Source organism: Anas platyrhynchos, chromosome 20 (assembly GCF_047663525.1).
Source record: "Anas platyrhynchos isolate ZD024472 breed Pekin duck chromosome 20, IASCAAS_PekinDuck_T2T, whole genome shotgun sequence".
Lineage (NCBI taxonomy): Eukaryota > Metazoa > Chordata > Aves > Anseriformes > Anatidae > Anas > Anas platyrhynchos.
In genome coordinates, this window is record NC_092606.1 from 5,887,265 (window position 1) to 5,907,674 (window position 20,410).

Here is a 20,410-nt window from a genome sequence, read left to right on the forward strand (position 1 = left end):
CTGATAAGAGACAAAAAGATTACGAGGTTCCAAGAAAAACAGCAACAGCAGAGATGTGTCTAAGTCAAATTCTGCATTTGTCATGATGGGAACCAGCTGCATTCCCTACCCCCCATAACACATAAAAAGGTGCTTACTGCACCATACAAAGGATTTGAAATTCCAATCCATTATAGATTTTCACTACTGATTTCTTCCAAGGGTGCATATAATGTAATGATTTATGAAACCTCCATAGCATCTGGTTAGCAGAAATAAAGACAACAAAATAAACTTCATCAGTTTTATTCTGCAAAGCAATATGCACATCTTACAAACACAAAATTAATCTAGGAGAGAAATGTCATTTCCAAATCAGCTATTAACCATCATGCAACAAGACAAGTGAAATGTAAGAACAAAACAAAACAAAAGAAGCCATCTTAACCCTACAATCACCTGCAGAGGGTTGAAAACCAAGGCTCAGATTTTCTATGTAATGCCAAAGAAAAATGCAAAAGAAAATGGCAGCTTTCTAAGAACAAGAAAACACGTACAAATAGAATCAAAACTGATTCAAGTCATAGTTAAAAAGAAAAAGAAAACAAAAAAGGAAAGATCAATATGATCTGAACTTTAATATTAAGTTTTTACTCTTCTGTTTGGCTGCATTTAACTTTTGTACATTGCGCCTAGGAACAATCCAATATTCCTCAGTATTACAGCATTTCAACCTGATGGACACACTTAGCTCTCTGCTGCAATACATGGGTGCAAAGGGATAAGCTAAGGCCAAAAATACATTTCTCTAACATTTTCCCTTTTGCTTTTGTTGGTCACAATCTTAGCATTTCTCTGTATTTCAATGCAGTGGGTGACAAATTGCAAAGCAGGCTCCTCTAATTACCAAATAGCAAAACTGATTTAAAAAAAAAAAAAATCTGTTTTCCCCACCAGACCAATTCGTAAATAGGACATTTGGAGGTGGATCTTTAGGTTGCTGAAACAGAAAGGATATGGGTTTGCTTTTTTAAAGGAGTCGCATTGTGGTTTTTATTAGGTATTTCCAGAATTTGCAACACCACCCCAATCAGTTTCCTCTTCCTGCCTTTGGTCCCGAGATCAAGCCACCCTCGTAGGCAACTCTCGAAGTCAGTATCAATGTAGAAGGCTGGGTATGCATGAATTAATTAGGAACAGCTCAGACAATTTTCAGGAGAAGCTGTCTACCTGTGTTACTTCACTGACTCACATCAGTGAAGCAGTATTAGCCCATAGCAGCATCAGGAGAAAAAACGGAAGCTTCATTTTATCCCTAGACTCCAAACTAGGCCATCTCTCAAACTTTACCTTAACATCCCTGGAGAAAAATGCATGTTAGTTAACACCATTTAAGTAACCGAAACTCTGGAATGGAAATACGTTCTGAAGAAAAGCATGGTTATTTGCTTCAAATGCTCTGAAGAGTTGTGAACTTGCTGAATACTGAAGTCCTATAGATACAGACCCACGAACCAGTAGGGTACCAATCCCAGTAGTGTCTATGTGTAATAAACTAAGAATCTTATGCCAGCATAATTGAGACTGTAAGACCTTACTTGGGTTTTCTTGTTTTGTGTACTTTAGAGCAATATTCACCAAAGAAAGAGAGAAAAGCATATGTGTGGGCTGCAGACCTACCTGCAAAAGGTGTGCCCAGGTGGAGGACCTCCTGCAGCAGGTGGCTGAGCTGCAGGAGGAGGTGAGAAGGCCGTGTGACATTAGGGAGGCTGAGATGGAGTTAGATAACTGGTTCCAAGCGCAGCCTGCAGTGGACCCACAGCCAAACAGCCAAAGATTCCCCCACGGGCACATACAGAAGGGAGAGGGGCCAATAATGTGGAAGGATGGAAGCTTGCAGCAGCAAGGACCAGCAGGAGGAAAAGGCTTCCCCCAAAGGCTGAGGTGCCCTTGCAGAACCGCTTTACTGCTCCACAGACTGAAGGGGAGAGACCCATCACATCAGGAGAGATGCTGGAGCTGAGCAAGGCAGACAGATCTGTTCCCCATATAACAACCAGCATGGCTAAGAAAAGGCAATGAGAGATAATAGGTGACTCTCTGAGGTATAGAGGCACCCATCTACCAACCTGACACGCTATAGAGGTGTGCTGCTTACTGGGGGCTTGTATCAGAGATGTCACCAAGAAACTAGCACACCTCATACAGCCCCCTGGCTATTATCTGCTGCTGTTGTTTCATAGGGACACCAGCAATTTAGCCAGGAGCAGCCTGATGGCTCCCATGGCTGGAGTGTTGGGATGGGAAGATAGAGGCTCTTTAGGAAGGATAGGCAGGGGGAGACGAGCAGGAAGAATCACCCTCTGTGTTGGTGACCAGCTGGAGTGTATGGAGCTCTGCGTGGGGATGGATGAGGAGCCACAGAAAGTTGAGGGGCCAGGTTTAAAGGGCAGGCAGGGACAGGTGGCACTGTAGTGGGGGTCTGCTACAGGCCACCCAACTGGGAAGACCAAGTGGATGAGGCCCCTCTGTAGATGGACAGGAGCAGCCTCACATCCACAAGCTCTGATCCTCACAGGGGAACTTTAACCACCCCATTATCTGTTGGAGGGACAGCACAGCAGGGCACAAGCAACCTAGGATGTTACACAAGTGTGTTGATGAAAACTTCCTTCCCCAAGAGATATAGGAGCCAAGGATCAAGGCGATCCAAGGATCGCCTCCTCCAAGCTCAGGAGGAAGTCGGGCAGGAGGCCTTCATGGATGAACAAGTTACTTCTGGACAAACTCAAGCAGACTAGAGGGAGTGGAAGCAAGGACAGGTAGCCTGGAAGGAATATAGCGAAATTGTCCAGGCAGCTGGGGATCAAGTCAGGAAAGCCAAAGCCCTGATAGAATTACATCTGGCCAGGGACATCAAGGGTAAGAAAAGCTTCTATAGGTACGTCAGCACTAAAAGGTTTCTCTAAGGAAATGAGAGACCCGATTACCTGGGATATAGAGAAGGCTGAGGAACTCGATGACTTTTTTGCCTGCCTTCACAAACAAGAGACCACTGGCACACCACCCAAATTGCAGGAGGCCAAGGCAGGGACTGGGAGAACGAGGAACCACCCTCTGCAGGAAAGAACCAGGCCTGGGACCTGATGAGACGCAACTGTGGGCCTTGAGGGAACTGGCAGATGAAGTTGCTAAGCCACTGTCCATGATATTTGAGAAGTTGTGGCAGTCCAGTGACGTTCCCACTGACTGGAAGAGAGAAACATAACCCTCATTTTTAAAAAGGGAAAAAAGAAGAACTGGGGAAATACAGGCCAGTCAGCCTCACCTTTTGTGCCCAGCAAGATCATGGAGCAGATCCTCCTCGAAACCCTCCTAAGGCACATGGAAAACAGGTGATTGGTGAAGCCAACGTGGCTTCACTAAGGGCAGATTGTGCCTGACAAACCTGGAGGCCTTCTACAAGAGGGTTACAGTGTTGGTGGATAGGGGAAGAGCAACTGACATCATCTACCTGGACTTGTGCAAAGCATTTGACACCGTCCCACAGGATACTGTCTCTAAATTGGAGATGTGGATTTGATGGATGGACAGCTCGGTTGGTAAGGAACTGGCTGGATTGTTGCACTCAAAGAGCTGTGGTCAATGGCTCAACATCCACGTGGAGACCCCTGACCAGCAGTGTTCCTCAGGCATTGGTTCTGGGACTGGTGCTGTTTAACATCTCTGTCAGCGATGTGGACAGGGGAATCGAGTGCACCCTCAGCAAGTTCATCAGTGACACCAAGCCATGTGGTGTGGTCGACACGCTGGAGGGAAGGGATGCCATCCAGAGGGACCTGGCTGGACAGGCCTGAGAGGTGGGCCTGTGCAAACGCCATAAAGTTCAACAAGGCCAAGTGCAAGGTCCTGCATCTGGGACGGGACAATCCCAAGCACAAACACAGGCTGGGTGGAGAACAGATTGAGAGCAGTCCTGAGGAGAAGGACCTGGGGGTGTTGGTGGATGAGAAGCTCAACACGACCTGGTGTGGTGGTCTTTCAGCTCAGAAAGTCAACTGTATTCCAGGCTACATCAAAAGCAGCATGGCCAGCAGGGCAAGGGAGGTGATTGTCCCCTCTGTACCCCACCTGCAGTACTGCATTCAGCTCTGGGGGCCCCAACATAAGAAGGACATGGAGCTGTTGGGACAACTCCAGAGGATGGCCACAAAGATCAGAGGGCTGGAGCACTTCTGTGAAGACAGGTTGAGACAGCTGGGGTTGTTCAGCCTGGAGAAGAGAAGGGAGACCTTCTAGTGGCCTTCCAGTACTTAAAAGGGGCCTGCAAGAAAGTTGGAGAGGGTCTATTTATAAGGGCTTGTAGTGATAGGACAAGGAGTAATGGCTTTAAACTGAAAGAGGGTAGATTTAGATTAGATAGAAGGAAGAACCGGAAGAACCTCTTCACTAGGAGGGTGGTGAGGCACTGGAACAGGTTGCCCAACGGGGCTTTGAGCAACCTGGTCTAGTGGGAGGTGTCCCTGCCCATGGCAGTAGGGTTGGAACTAGATGATCCTTAACGTTCCTTCCAACCCACCCCGTTCTATGGTTCTACGAAGACAAGATGAAAGATCAATTAAGGCAATCAGTGAGATTTTAAAAGCAGTGGTGGAAATGTCTGCAGGAAAATCCAGACTCCTGAAAATTAAGGAGGTTACCAAATAACAAGCTGGAAAGAAACAGCAAAAGCCAGAATGAAAAAGGGAAAAATGCACATCACAAAAACTCCTCTGATTTAAGAATGGACACAGAGAACAGTATGAATTTTACTGTGTGGTCTCTCTGACCTTAATCGCAAGTACTAGTTCACTCCTCATCATCTTCCCCCGAGTGCACAGCATTAAATTGAAATTGGACTAAGCTAATAAAGTGTCATTTTCAGCTGCCCTTCAGAGATGGATAGAGTCCCAAAGTGAGAGTTGGTAACAGACTATGGGATTTCTTTTTCTTTCATTATTTGCACTTGCCCAAGGCTGTGCAGAGCCCCAACAGACAGTTAATACAATGCATCTTTTAACCAAGTTTCACTTTCTAGAAAAAATGTTTACAGAAAGCTGCTCTGCAGCGGAGATGCATATTCTGGGTCTGAGGACTGCAGATGGGAGGCTAAGTAGAAGCTTTCCAGGTAGTCTCTATGCTGACTGATTCTCTGGCATTCAGCAGGCCAAATGGAAAAAAAAAAATCAAACTTAGCAGTTTTCAATAAGAAAGATTTTAAAATGGGACTTCACTTCTTAAGTTTTTACTATGAATAAAAGCACAAGTTTGTCCTAAATACAGCACTATTAAAATGTGTATATGTATTTCTTTTTTTCAAAAAAAATATCTAAAAATGTTCATATCTTTTCTTGCAAGCAAGGAGCAAATGGAAGAAGGTATCAGGCCACACAAATACACATTTAATTCATGTAGTAGATTGGTGGCTCTGGAAATGCAGTATTATATCAAAGGTGCATACTGTTTCAAACACACTGTACATATCATTGGGCAAAAAACAAAGATTCATTGTTTTGTTTGAGACATTTGCAAAGGCATCTTAACCTGCCCAGATGCAGCTAGACAAAAATATCTTGCTCTGACTATATGTAGCCATATCACTAAACATATCTACACAAACATTCGGCTATGTCCACAGGTAAAGACTGAAAGTTTCTGGCCGCACTACAATGCGGAACAAGTGCATCATCTGACCTATTCTGAATATACTTTTATAAATATGTACAAATCAATTACAGGCACTTGAAATGTCTTTGGTTGGAATAAACCAACATTGCAAGATAATGTATTCACAGAGTGTTAAGACCCATTCTGGGTTCAGCAGGCAATGATTACGGTTCTCAGTCATTCTCAGTAAAAGAAGAGGATGGATTATGCTTCTGACAAAACAACCTAAACAAAAGAAAAAGAAAACATTTAATTAAAGTCAAATTCCTAATCCCATAACAGTGATATTACTTATCTCCATGCAGCTGGCATATCTGTCCTTGCCTTTTTCGAAGAACCTTGGAAGTCTAACTTGGAAAGGAAATCAAAGCAAGTCTGAAGGTATTTTGTTCTTAGCATAATCAATTTAAAAACAATACAAAACAAAACAGCTTATGTTACAAAAAATCATTAAGATCAAAGGGTGCCAACATTCATTTCCTACTTCACAATAAATATATTCATATTTAATCCTTCAAGCAAAGTCCATGTCTCCAATGCATACTGAATAATGACTGTTTCAATACCTTTGTGATTGTTTTTTGTAATTCTAATGGCTGCTAATCAGAATTATGTATCATGTTTTATTCAAAATTTTCAGTCTGTTGCGATGAAAGGTAAATAAAACCATTCGGTGCTATCTAATCAATGCTTCATACAAAATAGCGAGAATAACAACAGAAGTGTGGCAGAAGAGCTGCATTATAGCACTTCCTGAACTGCAATAATCCACTTCTGGAGGAGAGAAATCTAACTGAGGACCTACACAGCATATATATGTATTTTGTAGAACCCTTCTTTACTGTCCACGATAAAACACCCACATCTCTTTGAAAAGGAATTAAGCCTACATTTCAAGAGATAAGAACTAGTCCGTACTATGTAAAAAAAAAAAAAAAAAAAAAAAAAAAAAAAAAGGCTTGCTATGTTTTAACAGAGTCAATATTTTGTTATTACTCAAACTCACCTTTTCAGAGCAGAATTCTGTATTGCTTTGCCTCAGTTTGCTTGGTCTGCCTTTAATAACTGCATAGCAGAACATTGTAATCACCATCACAAAAAGAAAGTAACTGGTATGCATGAGATGCAGGTTTATTAGAGAGCGATCATCCTGCACAGAAAATTAAAACCATTTAGTGACAATGCACCAATAGTTGACACTTAATATTAGAGCAATAATTACCAGTTCAGCACAGGAATTACTTCATGAATCAACTTTCTCCCCTATTAAAAGATGGCATAGTAATGAAAGGGATTCTTAATTGTGGCACAAAAAGAGCCAAAATGCTCCTTATTTTAAAACTCTGTGCTAGAGATTTCCCATATACAAGAACTGCCTTTTGTCAAATGATTTCAGAATATGAAGCGTGGTTATTAAAAACTGTGAGGGCCATAGAGATTACATGAACACCATCGTGCCCACCAGTGATGAAGCATATCCAACTCTGTTTCAGCCCCTGTGCTGAATATAATAAAAAAGCACTAAATCTGACTATTTTGGGACCCATATTCAGTTAAACCACATTCATTCAACATAACGTGTAAAAACACCGGGGCACTTACATCTGGAACTATAACAGTTAGTTTGGGATTTAAAGCGTGGTACACTTTTCCAATTGCTCCTTTGTAACACCAGAAAGGGTTATAATCTTGTGCATATTTTGTATTAGAGTCCCTTGCTGTGGTAAAGATCTTGTACCAAAGTGTGGCATTGCTGTACGTTTCAGGAACGCAATGTGGTGGCTGACTGCAGAAAAACAGAAATAATTAGCACCTTAATTGCCATTCTCCGTATTCAGTAAGGCTAACTTTCAGAACTGAGTCAGGCCCAGTCTCCTCAACAGCAGTATAAAACACAGTTTTACAAAACAGCAAAAAAAAAAAAAAGTCTTCACCAAAAGACTGTATAAAAAACATATGATTTCTATATGAACATTAAAATTTAACTGAATTTTGTTCCAGTAAGTCAACACCCCACGGCTTAATTAGAAAAATACTGGTTTTCATATGGCTTCATACAGTCCTGGGAACCTGTCTGATGGTTCTCCAGAGTACACTGAATAGTGTCAGGGAGTCTGGAGGAGACAAAGGGAAACTATTTTGATGAAAGGTCTGCACCTGCTGGGTTTGGTAGCAAAGCAACGTTCAGCTTATGCTCATCTCTTGGCAGGGAAGAGGATAAGATCCTCAGAGTCAAGTCTTAGCTCTCACACAAGGTAGTGAAACTACATTATAGGGTATCTTTCTTAAATATTCACTGATCTCATAGTTCCTACTGAAGTTTAAATCACAGGCTGCATGCTGAAAGGCAGGCATGCCTAGAGACAAAACATTCACAGAAAAATCTAGCCTTGCTAAAAGACAGCAGAAGTCTCAAGACAGACAGGGTTTTACGGCAGGGAAAGGAAAGCAGGTACACGATATCCAGTCAACAACAACATTCATCAGATGTGACAACCTCAGAGAAGCAGCTGAGAAATTAATCACCCAACAGCCAGTCTATGAAAGAGTTTAAAATGCACTTACACTGTGACAGGAAACACGTTGCTGGCTGCTGTCACAGTCATGCAGGTTGTGAATACGACCTGCTCGCAGTGACCATGAAGAACGCAGTCATCTGAATTCCAGGCAGTCGGCAGGGTGAACGTAATGTTTATCTCCTCGTGGGATTCTCTGCCTTTGAGAAAGAAAGGAGGAAAGAAGGAAAGCTGTTTTCCAATCACAAAAGTAGCCGAGCAACAATCGCTAGGATAAGGAAAGCGTGCAATTGATTAAGAAGGCAACATTACCCTGGATCTGTACCTTTGAAGTCACCCAGCATCTTTATTATCAACAGAGAAAGCAGAAAAAGTTTAAAAAACAACAACAAAAAGCACCAGAAAAATTTGAAAATAACAACTGCTGGTCTCTCTAATCTCTCCTGCCCCCAAAAGAAGTGGGATTGATCATCAGGCTCCTTTCAGAAACAAATACCTCCCTATTTATAAATGAATTCATGCATGTTCTGAGAATTTTATTAGAAAGTACAATCACACTTCTTTAGCCTTTCTCCTGCCAAAGACGTTGTTGAACATCTGCTTTTTCTGAAGCTCACATTTCAAATTGGAGATATTTGTGCAGATGAAAAGGTGCTAGCAGATACTGAACTGCAGATTAAGTAGTCTACACTAAATCCACATGGACATATTCATACTGAAAATAAATCCAGGCTACTTGAAACGGAACCTGCATTTGATAGCACACAAAGCAGTAACAAAATAATAACATAAAATACAAGAACACAGATTTACAGCTATGGCAAATATCTCCTTACAGATCTCTGAGGTTCAAGACACCTTCAGACATGGTTATAAAATGCAACCCTGGTTAAAAGCTAAAATTCCACAAGGTTCTATTGTTAACAATCTGATCTCATGTCAAAGCTGTCAGGGCAGCCAAATAAGAGGTCTTCATTCCACAGAAATTTAAATCATTTTATTTGTTGCTGTTTGCAGTATTAAAATTTATGTGTGCATTTTAACTAAACTTTGTATTTTTTAGGCAATACACTACTTGATCTCTAAAGTATATAAGTTAATGCCTTCAAAATGTGAGCAAGTGAAGGGCTCTGTACAGGACTTCACTCACAATAAATCTGCTCTAAGCAAAAGATTCATCTCACCAATAATAAAGTTTTCATTTGAATCTGTAGCTGTCATTCTAACTTATAAAAGTCAAGTCCCACATACCTGAGAGTCCGATTTGGTGTCCAAAAATTGTGGAACTTAGATGTGTGACATTGCGGGAATATCCGCCAAATGGTCTGAGTGGGTCCAGCGTCAAAGTGATTGTAACAGAGATGTTTATAGGACCAGAGTCCTCAAGAGTCTGTGGAGACTGTGTAGAAGATCTCGCCTGGCCGCTGGTCACGGTACTTTCTGGAGTTGTGGTATCATTGATGAGATGCTTTAGGGTTTCATTCTCAGATATACAGAAGTCCAAATCATTAAACCTCAGGAGGAAAGTATTCCAGTCCTTCAAACAAACACAAAGATTTAGAGCGGATTAGCAAGTTAACTTCTGGTTGCCACTTTACTACAGCAGCACAGACCTTGCTACGTACTATCCTGCCTGCAGTTTCAAGCCATTTAACGTAAATTACATGGCTCACGAAGCAAGCACAAACACCACCGTGGCTATCTCAACAATGGGACAAGTTGTTTACAAAAGTCTGAAGTGTTCAGTCCCAACCACTGCCTGGCCACTGCTGGGCACAGCAGAAGAATACCCTTCTTGAAACTCCAGAAATATACTGGCTTGGTCCACCCTCACTGCGCTCACGGTACGAGCAGTTTCCACCACGGTTTTCCTCCTTACAGCACGGTAACGCTAGGTAAGAACAGAAGTTTCACAAACAAGCTAGCTGACATCATGGAATAATAATAAAAACTAAAAAAAAAAAAAAAAAAGGCTCCTAGCCATGGCAGGGAAAATCCAAGTCAGATGATTTGGCCTCACCCTTAAACTAAAATAAGACTATTCACACATTCACACCAACAGTCACTTTTCCAGTAAAATCAGTGGCAAGTCTGCTGAAAACAATCTCCCATAAGACTCTCGCACCGCCATAAAAAGGTTTTCAGGAGGGAAAAAGGAACTCATTAGCTTTGTGCATGCATTTCAAATCAGTATTCCCACTGTTCAACCTGGGAACTTCTTGTACCGTACCTCTGTCATCTCTGGTGACTTGATCTCCTTGATTTTAAAGAAATAGCCCAGTGTCAGAAAAGCTATTGCCATAGCGCTTACGCTGATCATAAAGACCACAAGCGGAGGTCGGCTGCTGACGTAAACCTTCAGGTTCTCCAACAGGTTTATGTTGAACATTATTCTGATTGTTCACCTGCAAAGAAAGAACATTAGAGCAGAGTGACTGGGCTGTGTGCTGCGGGGTGGGGGTGGTCGATCACAAAAGAGAGAAGTTTGACAATAAAAAAAATGAAATCATACGCGAAAATGAGATTCAATTAAACAGCCCTGTGCTGGTCGTTGAACACAGGCTCGGTACGCCTCAAATAAAGCACAAATCAAAACACGCTCGACTTCACCTCCTCAGCTCCAAAGATCACCAACAGACACTAAGCAGCGCAAACAACCTCTAGCGCAGCCCAATATCGCTGATGAGCAATAATACCAGCCCTTCTCCTTCCCCACTTTCCTAGGCAGAATAGGCTCTGTGACTAATTCCAGCAATATTTGGACTCCGCGAATTACAGTGCAAACGGAGCTGCAATGCAGCCTACAAAGCGAACTCTACATCTCTGCATATACGATCAAAACCGAGGCTGAAGCCTGAAAACATCACTCTCCCCATCCCTAGCCCCAAATGGGATCCAAGAAGCAGCCTAGAGGCATTTTGGGCTTCTGCACCAAGAATCCTGTTGTCAGAAACACCCAACAACAGCACAAGTAGGGAGGAGAAAGCAGCTCCTTTCTTTCTCCAATTTGTGCAGCAGCTAGAGAACTTTTACTGCAGTCTGTAAACAAGAGAGGACTCAACATATGCTGAGGAAACATACTGAATCCGTGCTTTTTATCCAAAAAAAGTAGTATTTAGTCGGATTCTTCTAATTGATTTTCCATTTTCATGGCAGGAAGTCTTAAGCTAAGTTCACTGTATCAGCTTCCCCATCTCCTAGTCAGAAGCAAACATTCAAGTGTTAAAGTGCAGCCTTGCAGCACCTGGTTCAGCAGCTCTGCGAGGAGAAAACGCAAAGAAAACTTTTTACCTTTGTCTTACCTACAATCCCGTTGACAAGGCTTTTAACCCCATCTGTAACAGAAGGACAGAAACAGGTCCTAGCTATGTGCTGCTCAGCCTCAAAACTCAAAGGAAATGGCAAGCTCCAGGACCAGTATCTACAGGATGTGGCACTGCAGTGGTTAATGTTTGAGCACTCATACTGATCTGATAACCCTTAATTAAGTCAGGGACTCTGCTCCCTGCAGGTCTGTGCGATTCTCATGGACTCTTATTAGAAGCACATGTCATTTACCTCCCAGCTGCAGCGCGGCCCAAGCCCCGGTAAACCCACGGGTGCAGGAGGAGCGCAAGCCGTGAGCTGATCTACTGATCCAGAAGGGAAGGGGAGAAGGGAACGGGAAAAGCTTGCAAGTGGTTGTTTTTTCAGATCCCGCAATGTACATCGATCACAACTTTTGCATACTCAGTATTTTACTGGCAGAAATGCTTCAGTTATTCTTGACAGAAGCAATACCAACTAAAGCTGCAAAACTGCTCCAGAGAAGAGAAATTTGGGTCCAGAGAAGAGACCTGAAGCCCTGAGGCAGCAGCAAGACATGGAGCTGTGTGCGCCAGCTCTCCTGGACTCTCCCCACACACCTACTTGCTGTCCTTGATGAGATGGGGCTCGCTCCAGAGCACAAGATCGTGTCTTGAGTTTACTTTTTTGCTCTATCAACCAATTTCCATCCACTCTGCAAAGACCAGAAAAGCCAGGAGCTTGTTATCAGCAAAAGCTGATAAAACTGCAAACACCCCCTGCCGAAAGTACGCAGCGAGTCCGAGCGTGAGAAGCACGGTGCCGAGACAGCAGAGAGAAGGAGAAGAGGGGGAAGAGAAGGGGAGAGGTGGTGAGACGAACGTGCACCTTACCAGAACTTCTGTCTGCCCAAGAGCAGCCGTAGTACGGCCAAACAAGCCTGTGACGGTGTCAGGAGAGGGCAGGAGAGAGAGGGGAAAGGAGAACCGGTGCCAGTCAGGACCATGCTGGTTTGTTCTGTGCGCCCTGCCTCCTGTCTGGTCACTGGCAGCAAATTTTTTAAACGAGCCCTCGTTAAAAACCCCGAACGCTCCAGCTAAAAACATCGGAGACACATGTTGAGATGGAAATAGATCAAAAGATAACCCAAAAGCAGAGCCGTATGCAGTGTTCCCTTCTGGATTTCCTCGTGAAAATAACAACACAGATGCAGGCTTTATTAGAGCATTTAATCAAAGCTGAACGTCACCCAGAGCATATACAGGTCTGCAAGCCCTTTTTAAAGGGGCTTCCAACAGTTCCATTAGCGCTCTTGTTTACCACAGGGCCTAAAACCAGCCATAAAGCTCGATGTGCTGAGAAGCACGCATACGAAAAATATTTGGGCTAATATTTTTACGTAAGAGATCACCAGCTTTAAAGTGCCGGGTGCTTAATATGCTCCCATAAGTCACCAGCTTTGAAAGCAATTAGAAAATGCTATAAGCTGCAATTTCCGAAGCGTAACATGCCTTTTGAGCGTTCGTGAGAGAAAAGGGAACGACTGTGGATTTAATACCGGAGCTGACATGAAAACAGCAATTGGACATGGCTAGCGCAAAGCAGAAGGAAGAGGAGTATTTCCAAGCTGCTGCCTGGAGAGCTGCCGATTTTATAGGGAACGAAGTGCTCGAACAGCATTAATTATCAAAGAACTCGTGAAATGGCTCAGGGCACGTAAAACGTATATTCCTGTGACATTTTAGGGGGCTGGTTAATGGTCCACACCCTCACACTCCTCCCTTCTGCTAAGGCCTGTCAGAAATATACCACGATCGCTGTTCCTCTACCAGCTCTCCTCGTAACTCACAGCTTCCTCTGTGTAAATGAATAACCTACAGGGTACCATTGGAACTTTTATTTCTCTTTCACACAGTTAAGAAAAGAAACGGAATGCTATTACCTCCTGGCAGGTCAGGGAAACAAGATCGGGTTTCTCTTTTTAGCTAAATCAGTAATCTAGAAAGAGGCCCTAATAGCTGCTGTCTGCCTCGCTCCACGCTGCCCAAGCCTTTTAATGCTTGCGCTATAAAAATATCCACGACCAACCTAACAAGTGGCTGGAGTACAAGAGCTTGGAACAGTGGCTCCAGCTCCAACGAAGCTGCCTGGTGCTCAGGTGTACACGTCCGGACGATATGGGCAGTTCTGGCTGATGGTGCTCATCAGGAAACGCGGGACAAGTGCTGCAGAGGCGGCGTGCTTTTAGATCCCTGCAAAACCTGGGATGCTCTGGTACGGAATTAAAAAGATGAAGATGGTGAAGGATGGGAATAGCAGTTAGCGTGTCAGAGTCCCAGGCAAACACAGACTTGTTTAACCATATAAAAATAAGGAAAAAGTCATCTGTTCTGCAATCTGGGGGAGTTTTCCACCATGATGGCTCAGGAATGAAGACAGCAGCCTCAGGAAAGCAACACTATCAGCTGTTCCTGCCTCGCATGTGACAGGGGATGAAGAAAAGGTAACTTCTGAAACGGAGCTGTGAGGTTTCCGAGAATAAATTACAAATCAGGAAAATCTTGAAGTCTATTGCAAAGAGCAAAAGGTCGATGAAATGAGTCACAGCAGAAGTATTAAATTCTCTTCTCGGGGCTTAATATCAAAGGAGCTGAATTCATAACAACATCAACAAAAAACATGGTGTACTAACGCAGGTATTAAAAATAAAATTGCAGTTGCCAAAAGGAAAAACTAAACACGATTTTCCAAGAGATTAAAGTAAACATACAACGTAATTTTTATGTCTCTTGCCAAAATGTTGCTATCTTTCCACCAGAAACCTTAAAATCGAGTGATTTCTGTAAAAATATTTCCCCTTCTTTTTACACATACAAGATAGCTGCAGTCCACAGAAGAAAAATATTTGGGGGGCTGAATATTTAAAGCAACAACAACAAAAATCAACACTGAAATGCCTGAAGGAAGAAAAGGGTGGCTGAAAGAGAAGGGGTGCAGGCTGGAGCTGACCCATCCCTGCAGCACTGCACTGAGACCTCGCATCTTTCCCAAGCTGCATCTTCCTGCACTTCTGAGCATTTCGTCTTCCTTGCGTGCAGTTCCATGTATTTTTATTAGCAATTATGTTTTTAAAGACACCTCACGCTACCAGTAGCACAATGGGGGTTAGGAAATGTGTCACATCAGGGTTAACCTGAATGAAAATAACATTGCGTGCCAGGAAAACGCTCAAACACAAACCAATCGAACTGTGATTTTCCTAGCAAATCACCCATAAGTAACACGCAAACAAAGCCATGGTGTTGATCTCAAACTAAAGCGCCTCTCATTTAAGAGCAGGAAACTGTTGTGGTTACTAAAGATATCTTTAATTAAATATGGCTTTCTTCTCAAGGAACAGAATGTGATCTCTACCACCTAAACCACCAAAAATAGTAAATACACACATGTAAGTACACTGAAAAATGGTAAAGCAAAATAGATCACAGATGTGCTACCTGTGAAGCTGCCTATTAAAGTTCAGAGTATTCAAAGTGCTCTGTCAAAGCCTTAAAAAGACCACTTACCAAGAATGCTTTTTTATCTCTAATCTGGTATCGCCAAGCTATCAATCAGAACTAGCAAAAGGAACCTCAGCTGATCTGACAAGTGGAAATCAGGACTCTGCTGGCTTGCACGGCAACACCAATTATCATCTCCCACTTTCTGAACAGGTAAAAATCTCACACATTTTAAAAAGGGAAAAAAAATCAGGGTAAAACTTAAAATTAAGAAGTGTCTAACCTCACCAGAAGGCTGCCCCTTTGTGCCCTGGAATGAACCACACACCGCTACTACGCACGCTATCAGCAGCTTTCACACGCAGCTTCTTCCAGGAGCTGGGGACAGCTAATCGATGGATTTCCATCTCTGTTGGAATTTCACAATACACTATTTTTAACATAAAATATGCAGTTGGGAGAAAGAAAGCTTTCCCACTAACTTCATAGGAAGAGTTATTTTTCCATACCGATATCTATGGGGGAAAAAAAAGGAGGTGCCAGCAAATGCAGCTGCTTTAATTCATCTTTCGGGAACCATAACGAGATGCTGCAGGATGCAATCGCACAGCCCCAGACCTCTGCCAGCAGCAGAGGGCACGCAGGGATAGCTCCTGAGGGATGCCAAAATCTCTACCTTGGGATTGAGAGGAATCCTCCAGGGCAGAGCACTTTTACCAGCCAGCTGATCCTCTTCCCCCCTTCGCCTGTCCTCCAGCGTTACAAAACTAAATGAAGAGACTCATAGTAAATGCCATCAGTCTTCTCAAAGTAGAAAAGCAGCGAGCAAGGCTTGTGGAGGAAGAAAAAAAGTTGACAAAAACATCCCCTAGGATCCTTCAATCCCTGCAGCCAAAATATCACCACAAGGCGCCCAGGAAGAGGTGCAGAGACCCCCTGCCCTGAGGGCTGTGCGAGAAGGAGATGTTGAATCAGCTCAGGCCAGTCCGTGGCTCATTCTCTGACCGATTTCATCCTACAAATATGTTTACTGATTAAAAGCAAACAAACGCTTGCCTAGAGTCTGGAAGCAGAAAGCACCGAGCGCTGTTTCTCGTGAGAAGAAAACAGCCCGGTCCTCTGCCCACACGAAGAGCACAGATGGAAGGCTCTGGACAACACCGAATGAGCCAGAGAGCATCACCTGCTGCAAAGGAGGTTATTTCCTCATATTATCCAGTAACAGAGCCATTTGGGAAGCTGATTATTAACAAAAGTGTGAGAGCCCAGGGACTTACTTGCACAAAGTGTTTTTTTTCCACCTCTTGAAACACTTTTCAAAGCATAATTAAACATTTCAACATCCCCGGGAGCTACAAAAACAGCAAACATTTCAGCTCTCCTACCCATAAAACAAAGACAAGGAAGGGAAGCAATCTGGTCACGCTTCCAGGAAAGCTGAAGGTTGAAATTAATACTGAATTTCACACCCCCAAGTCCCCGTATGTAACTCTTGTCAAAGACAGAAAGCAGAATCAAAGGTAGACGAGTTAAAAAATAACAAGAAAAATTTGTAGATCGACTTTTACTCAGCCAAATGTCTGTGTATGCGACATTTCCACGTACTGAGCAGCCCTGCCCAACAAACTTGTGTTGGAGTTCAAAACGCCTGCGGTGGATTTGCCCCAAAGCACGCGGCGTGTCGCGTAATGCTCCTGGGAAGGCAAAGGTAATTTTGTAGATCTTAATTTACAATTTCAAGAAATAAATGCCAAAAGAAACATTGCATAAACGCAAACAAGTTCAAAATACTTTTTAAATGCTAAGAGTTAGAAAAGAAGAAGAACCAGAAGAGTAGAAAAGTCATGAGCCAAGAAATACAAACGATGTGAAGAAAGCCTTTTCTTTCGCCAGTTCAATGAACCCTGAATTCTGACCATTGTTAAAAGCAAGAAAAAAAAAAACAACATTATTTAAAATACACCCAGCTGCAAAACAAAAGCAAACCTAACCTGTGCTTGAAAACAGACATTTTGTTGCCAAACTGTAAAAAGGCAGCCCTGCTTGCCAAGCGAGGCTGTGTGATGGGAAAAATATGTTTTCATGTGCAAGAGTTCTGGCTTGGGCATCTTTAAAGCCTTCCAACTTTTAGAAGCCAAAGCCATGACTTACAACATGACATATTCTGCATCACACAGGCTGCAGGATAAGACATATTATATAGTATATTATATATATATATAAAATATTATACAGCGTCAATGTCCTTGAGTCTAAAAAAATAATAATAATAATAATACAGAAATATAAAGCTGTTCCAGTTACTGCTCTTCAGCGTGAGAACCTGGGAGAGGAAGGCAAAATGAAAACGATTCCTTTTTCTAGGGGCTGTCCCCTAGAAGCGGACCCTGTACATTTCCACCAGAAAGCAAATTTAGCCCCCCACAGCCACGCGGGCGCAGTTCGCCGCAAGGCTTTGCTCAGGAAGTAATGAAAAGTCTCAGTAACAGCTTAATAATCAGACGCTGGTTTAGCAGCCAGTTTAAGGAGGTTAATCGTTGACTTCATTAAGGCTACACATTAAGGAAGGCGGTACGGGATTCTGCAGGGTAAGTACAGAAAAACGCCAGGAAAAGGCGCTTCAGACGGTCTGTAATGAGAACTGTTGTTTGTAATGAGAACTGTAATGAGACAGAGACCCAGACAGATACACAGCTTGAATCACAAGCAGAAAATGAGTGACAAGGGGAGGAAATGGCAGCTTTAGTAGGAATGGCAAAACGGAGCTCTGTGTGTAGAAGGTAACACTGCCAGGGCAAGAGGAGTAGAAAAAGAGCCAGTGGCCACTAGTGAAGGAAAGAACACAAACAGCAGCAGAAACACCTGAAAAACCAGGCACCGGCTGAAAAAGCAGAGACCCACGTTAGCCCAAAAGACGTTACCACGTCGGTGTACTTCACACCTCTGGTCCAAAGAAATACAACTTCAATTTGCTTAACCCAAACTTGTGGAGGAACAGTCTCCATTTTCCAGATAGGTAATTACCAAACCTCTACATGCCAGGGCATATGCGAGTTCTCTTATAAAACTAAACCCGGGAGCTCTGACTTCTGGGAACCTGCTTTATTGACAGGTCTGCTGGGAATGGTCTGCTCAAAAATAACAGTCCCAACACCTCCATGCCTTTAGCAAGGGGAAATTTGGGGAAAGCAACTAAATTGTGACACGAAGGGTTTTCATAAATACTTTCTTACGTGCTCGTTTGATAAAGCAGCATTATTTCTACTTTTAAAAAGCACATTTTTAAATAAAAAATAAAGATGATGCTCACAGAAACGCCGCCAGCAAATGCTTAAGGAGGGAGCTGCGCTCCCATGGTACGAAACCCGTCCGGGGGCGATGGAGTCAGCAGCGTCCTGTCTGCTGCCAGGCGCATCCGGCTCACACAAAGGACACCGAGGTCTGGTTGTCACTGCCCTCGGATGCAAGCACTGCTCCGCGCCTTTCTCCTGGCAGAGCACAGAGCCTGTTCTGTGTCATCAGGCTGCGTTTCAAGTCCTTGTCTTTCAAGTGGAAAAGAAAAATCACATTCCTCGGGCCTCGAGCCACTCCTCAGCTCACGGGAAGGAACAAAGCCACCGAGGCCTTAATCCTCTTTGCTGGGACTCAACCTAGGGTCAAAGAGCGTCAGGGCTCTCGGGCACAATTCGATATTATCTCTGCTCAGTCTGCCAACAGAAGTTGTCCCCTGTTATGCGGACACCTGCTGACCAGACATTGGATTGCAGCCACCAGCCTCCAGGAGCCCAGGGAAGAGGCACAGCTCCCCAGGTGAGCCCAGAGCGGCTCCGCACACCCCACCTGGAAGCAGGAGGACGGGTGACCGCTGCCTTGACCTTACCTGCTTTATTTTAGGCATTAATGATTGACCAGAGAAGACGGGCCTGAGGAGGCATTCCCATTTCCCGACCCACCACGCACCATAAAACTCCTCTGAAGCCCAGCGAGGCTGTGGAAAGTAACTCTTAATAATTCATAGCCAGAGCCTAGCTTTGTCGACCAGGATCAACTGTGTAATAACGTGGGCAGAGCTAACTATGCAATTACATTTCCCCAGAGAAGACAAGCCCTTAAAAAACAAACAAAGGGGAATTAAAACAAACAAAAAAGCCCGTGCAGCGATCAGTCCTGTCCCTCGTCAGGCCCCAATGGCTCCCGGGGTGCCCGTGCCTACGGCTAAGATTTACGGCTTAAATTTAACTTGAGGTACCCAGCAGCCATCTCCTTGCCATGGTGCAGCAGGAATTTTATCCTTAAAGACAAACAACGCCTTTAGGGAAACCAAGAAGAGAATCAAACGGGGATGTGTAGCGAAGAGGAAAAAAGGCAACGAAGGAAGCCGTTTTGCAACAGAAATACCGGCCGTGCTACCGGAATTACCCCTTCTTACTATTTTTTCCTGGCACGACAGCAAGCACACAAAGCTGGCGCTAAGATCTAATTAAAAACAAACCCTTGGGGTAAGCAATAGGGCAGAATTAGCGATAAAGCACAGGGGGCACAGCACCACAGGACACCCCCAGACCCCGGTGCCCGACCCAGGCCGGGGGCAGCCCCCCAACCTCAGCCTCCCCTCCCCGCGGGCTCAGGGTCCCCGGAGGGGCACAAACAGCCCAGAAAGACCCCGAGGAGGCTTCAGAGGGGACCCCCACGACCCCCCCCAGGCCTCGTCCCTGCCTTACCGGCGCCCGGAGGGGTCGGGGTGAGGAAGAAGCGGCCCCCGGGCCGGGCGGGCGGAGGCCCGGAGCTCAGCGGCGGCGGCGGGGCGGGCTCTGCACCATCCTCCTGCCCTGACGGGGGGCTACGGGCCGGGGGAGGCCGCTGCCCGGACACCCGCCTCCTCCTCCTCCTCCTCCTCTTCTTCCTCCTGCTCCTCCTCCTCCTCCTCCTTCTGCCACCTCTTCCGGGGACGCCGCCGTCACCTCTCACCCTCGCCGACGGTGGCGCGGGGGGGACAAGCTTGTGGCGGCGCCGCCACCGCGCGGCCCGGCCCCTTCAGGCCTCCCTCAGCGGGGGGGAGCCCGGCCCGCAGCCCCCCCGAGGGTCGGGGGTCTCCTCCCCGGTCCCCCCCACCTCAGGCCGGTCGGCTTGAGGCTGCTGATGTCTCCCCGCCGCCCCCAAGGAAGGCGCTGTGCCCCCCGCTGTGTACGCCCCGCTGTCTGCCTCAGGGTGGTGTGGAGGCCCCCCAGGGAGAATTTTTGTCCCGTACGGTCAAAAGAAAGAGTTGGAAAATGGAAATTTTTATGAGGTCACCACCGCCACTGGCTCCTGTTTGCCTTAGGTCCCTTAAGGGCGGTGGTGGCATTTCCTCGCCACTTGTCTCCCCCACCTTGTTCCAAGAAAAAGAATTACACAACCAGTTTAAGGCATCCGCTACCTGCAAGT

At 44.7% G+C, this 20,410-nt stretch overlaps 1 protein-coding gene across 2 annotated transcripts; it reads right to left on the minus strand.

The window, feature by feature from the left end:
* Positions 1–269: 269 nt before the first annotated feature.
* Positions 270–19,939, minus strand: TMEM248 (transmembrane protein 248). Of its 2 annotated transcripts, none has more exons than XM_027472184.3 (7): positions 19,708–19,939; positions 10,432–10,606; positions 9,453–9,738; positions 8,251–8,401; positions 7,288–7,471; positions 6,692–6,835; positions 270–5,910 (listed from the first exon to the last, which is right to left on the minus strand). In XM_027472184.3, exons 2-7 carry the CDS (start codon positions 10,588–10,590, stop codon positions 5,890–5,892), a joined length of 945 nt encoding a protein of 314 aa, XP_027327985.1. In that variant the 5' UTR covers positions 10,591–10,606; positions 19,708–19,939; the 3' UTR covers positions 270–5,889. The 2 variants fall into 2 exon arrangements, with proteins under 2 accessions (XP_027327985.1, XP_027327986.1); XM_027472185.3 differs by lacking the exon at positions 19,708–19,939 and adding an exon at positions 11,504–11,525.
* Positions 19,940–20,410: the final 471 nt, after the last annotated feature.

Bases quoted from the DNA above. Each gene is read 5' to 3' on its own strand.
- TMEM248 (XM_027472184.3), bottom strand. From the start codon at position 10,590: ATGTTCAACATAAACCTGTTGGAGAACCTGAAGGTTTACGTCAGCAGC. The intron at 7,472-8,250 runs GTAAGTGCATTT...GTTTTTCTGCAG, and splicing joins AACGTGTTTCCTGTCACAGT to TCAGCCACCACATTGCGTTC. The intron at 5,911-6,691 runs GTGAGTTTGAGT...TCTTTTGTTTAG, and splicing joins CAGAATTCTGCTCTGAAAAG to GTTGTTTTGTCAGAAGCATA.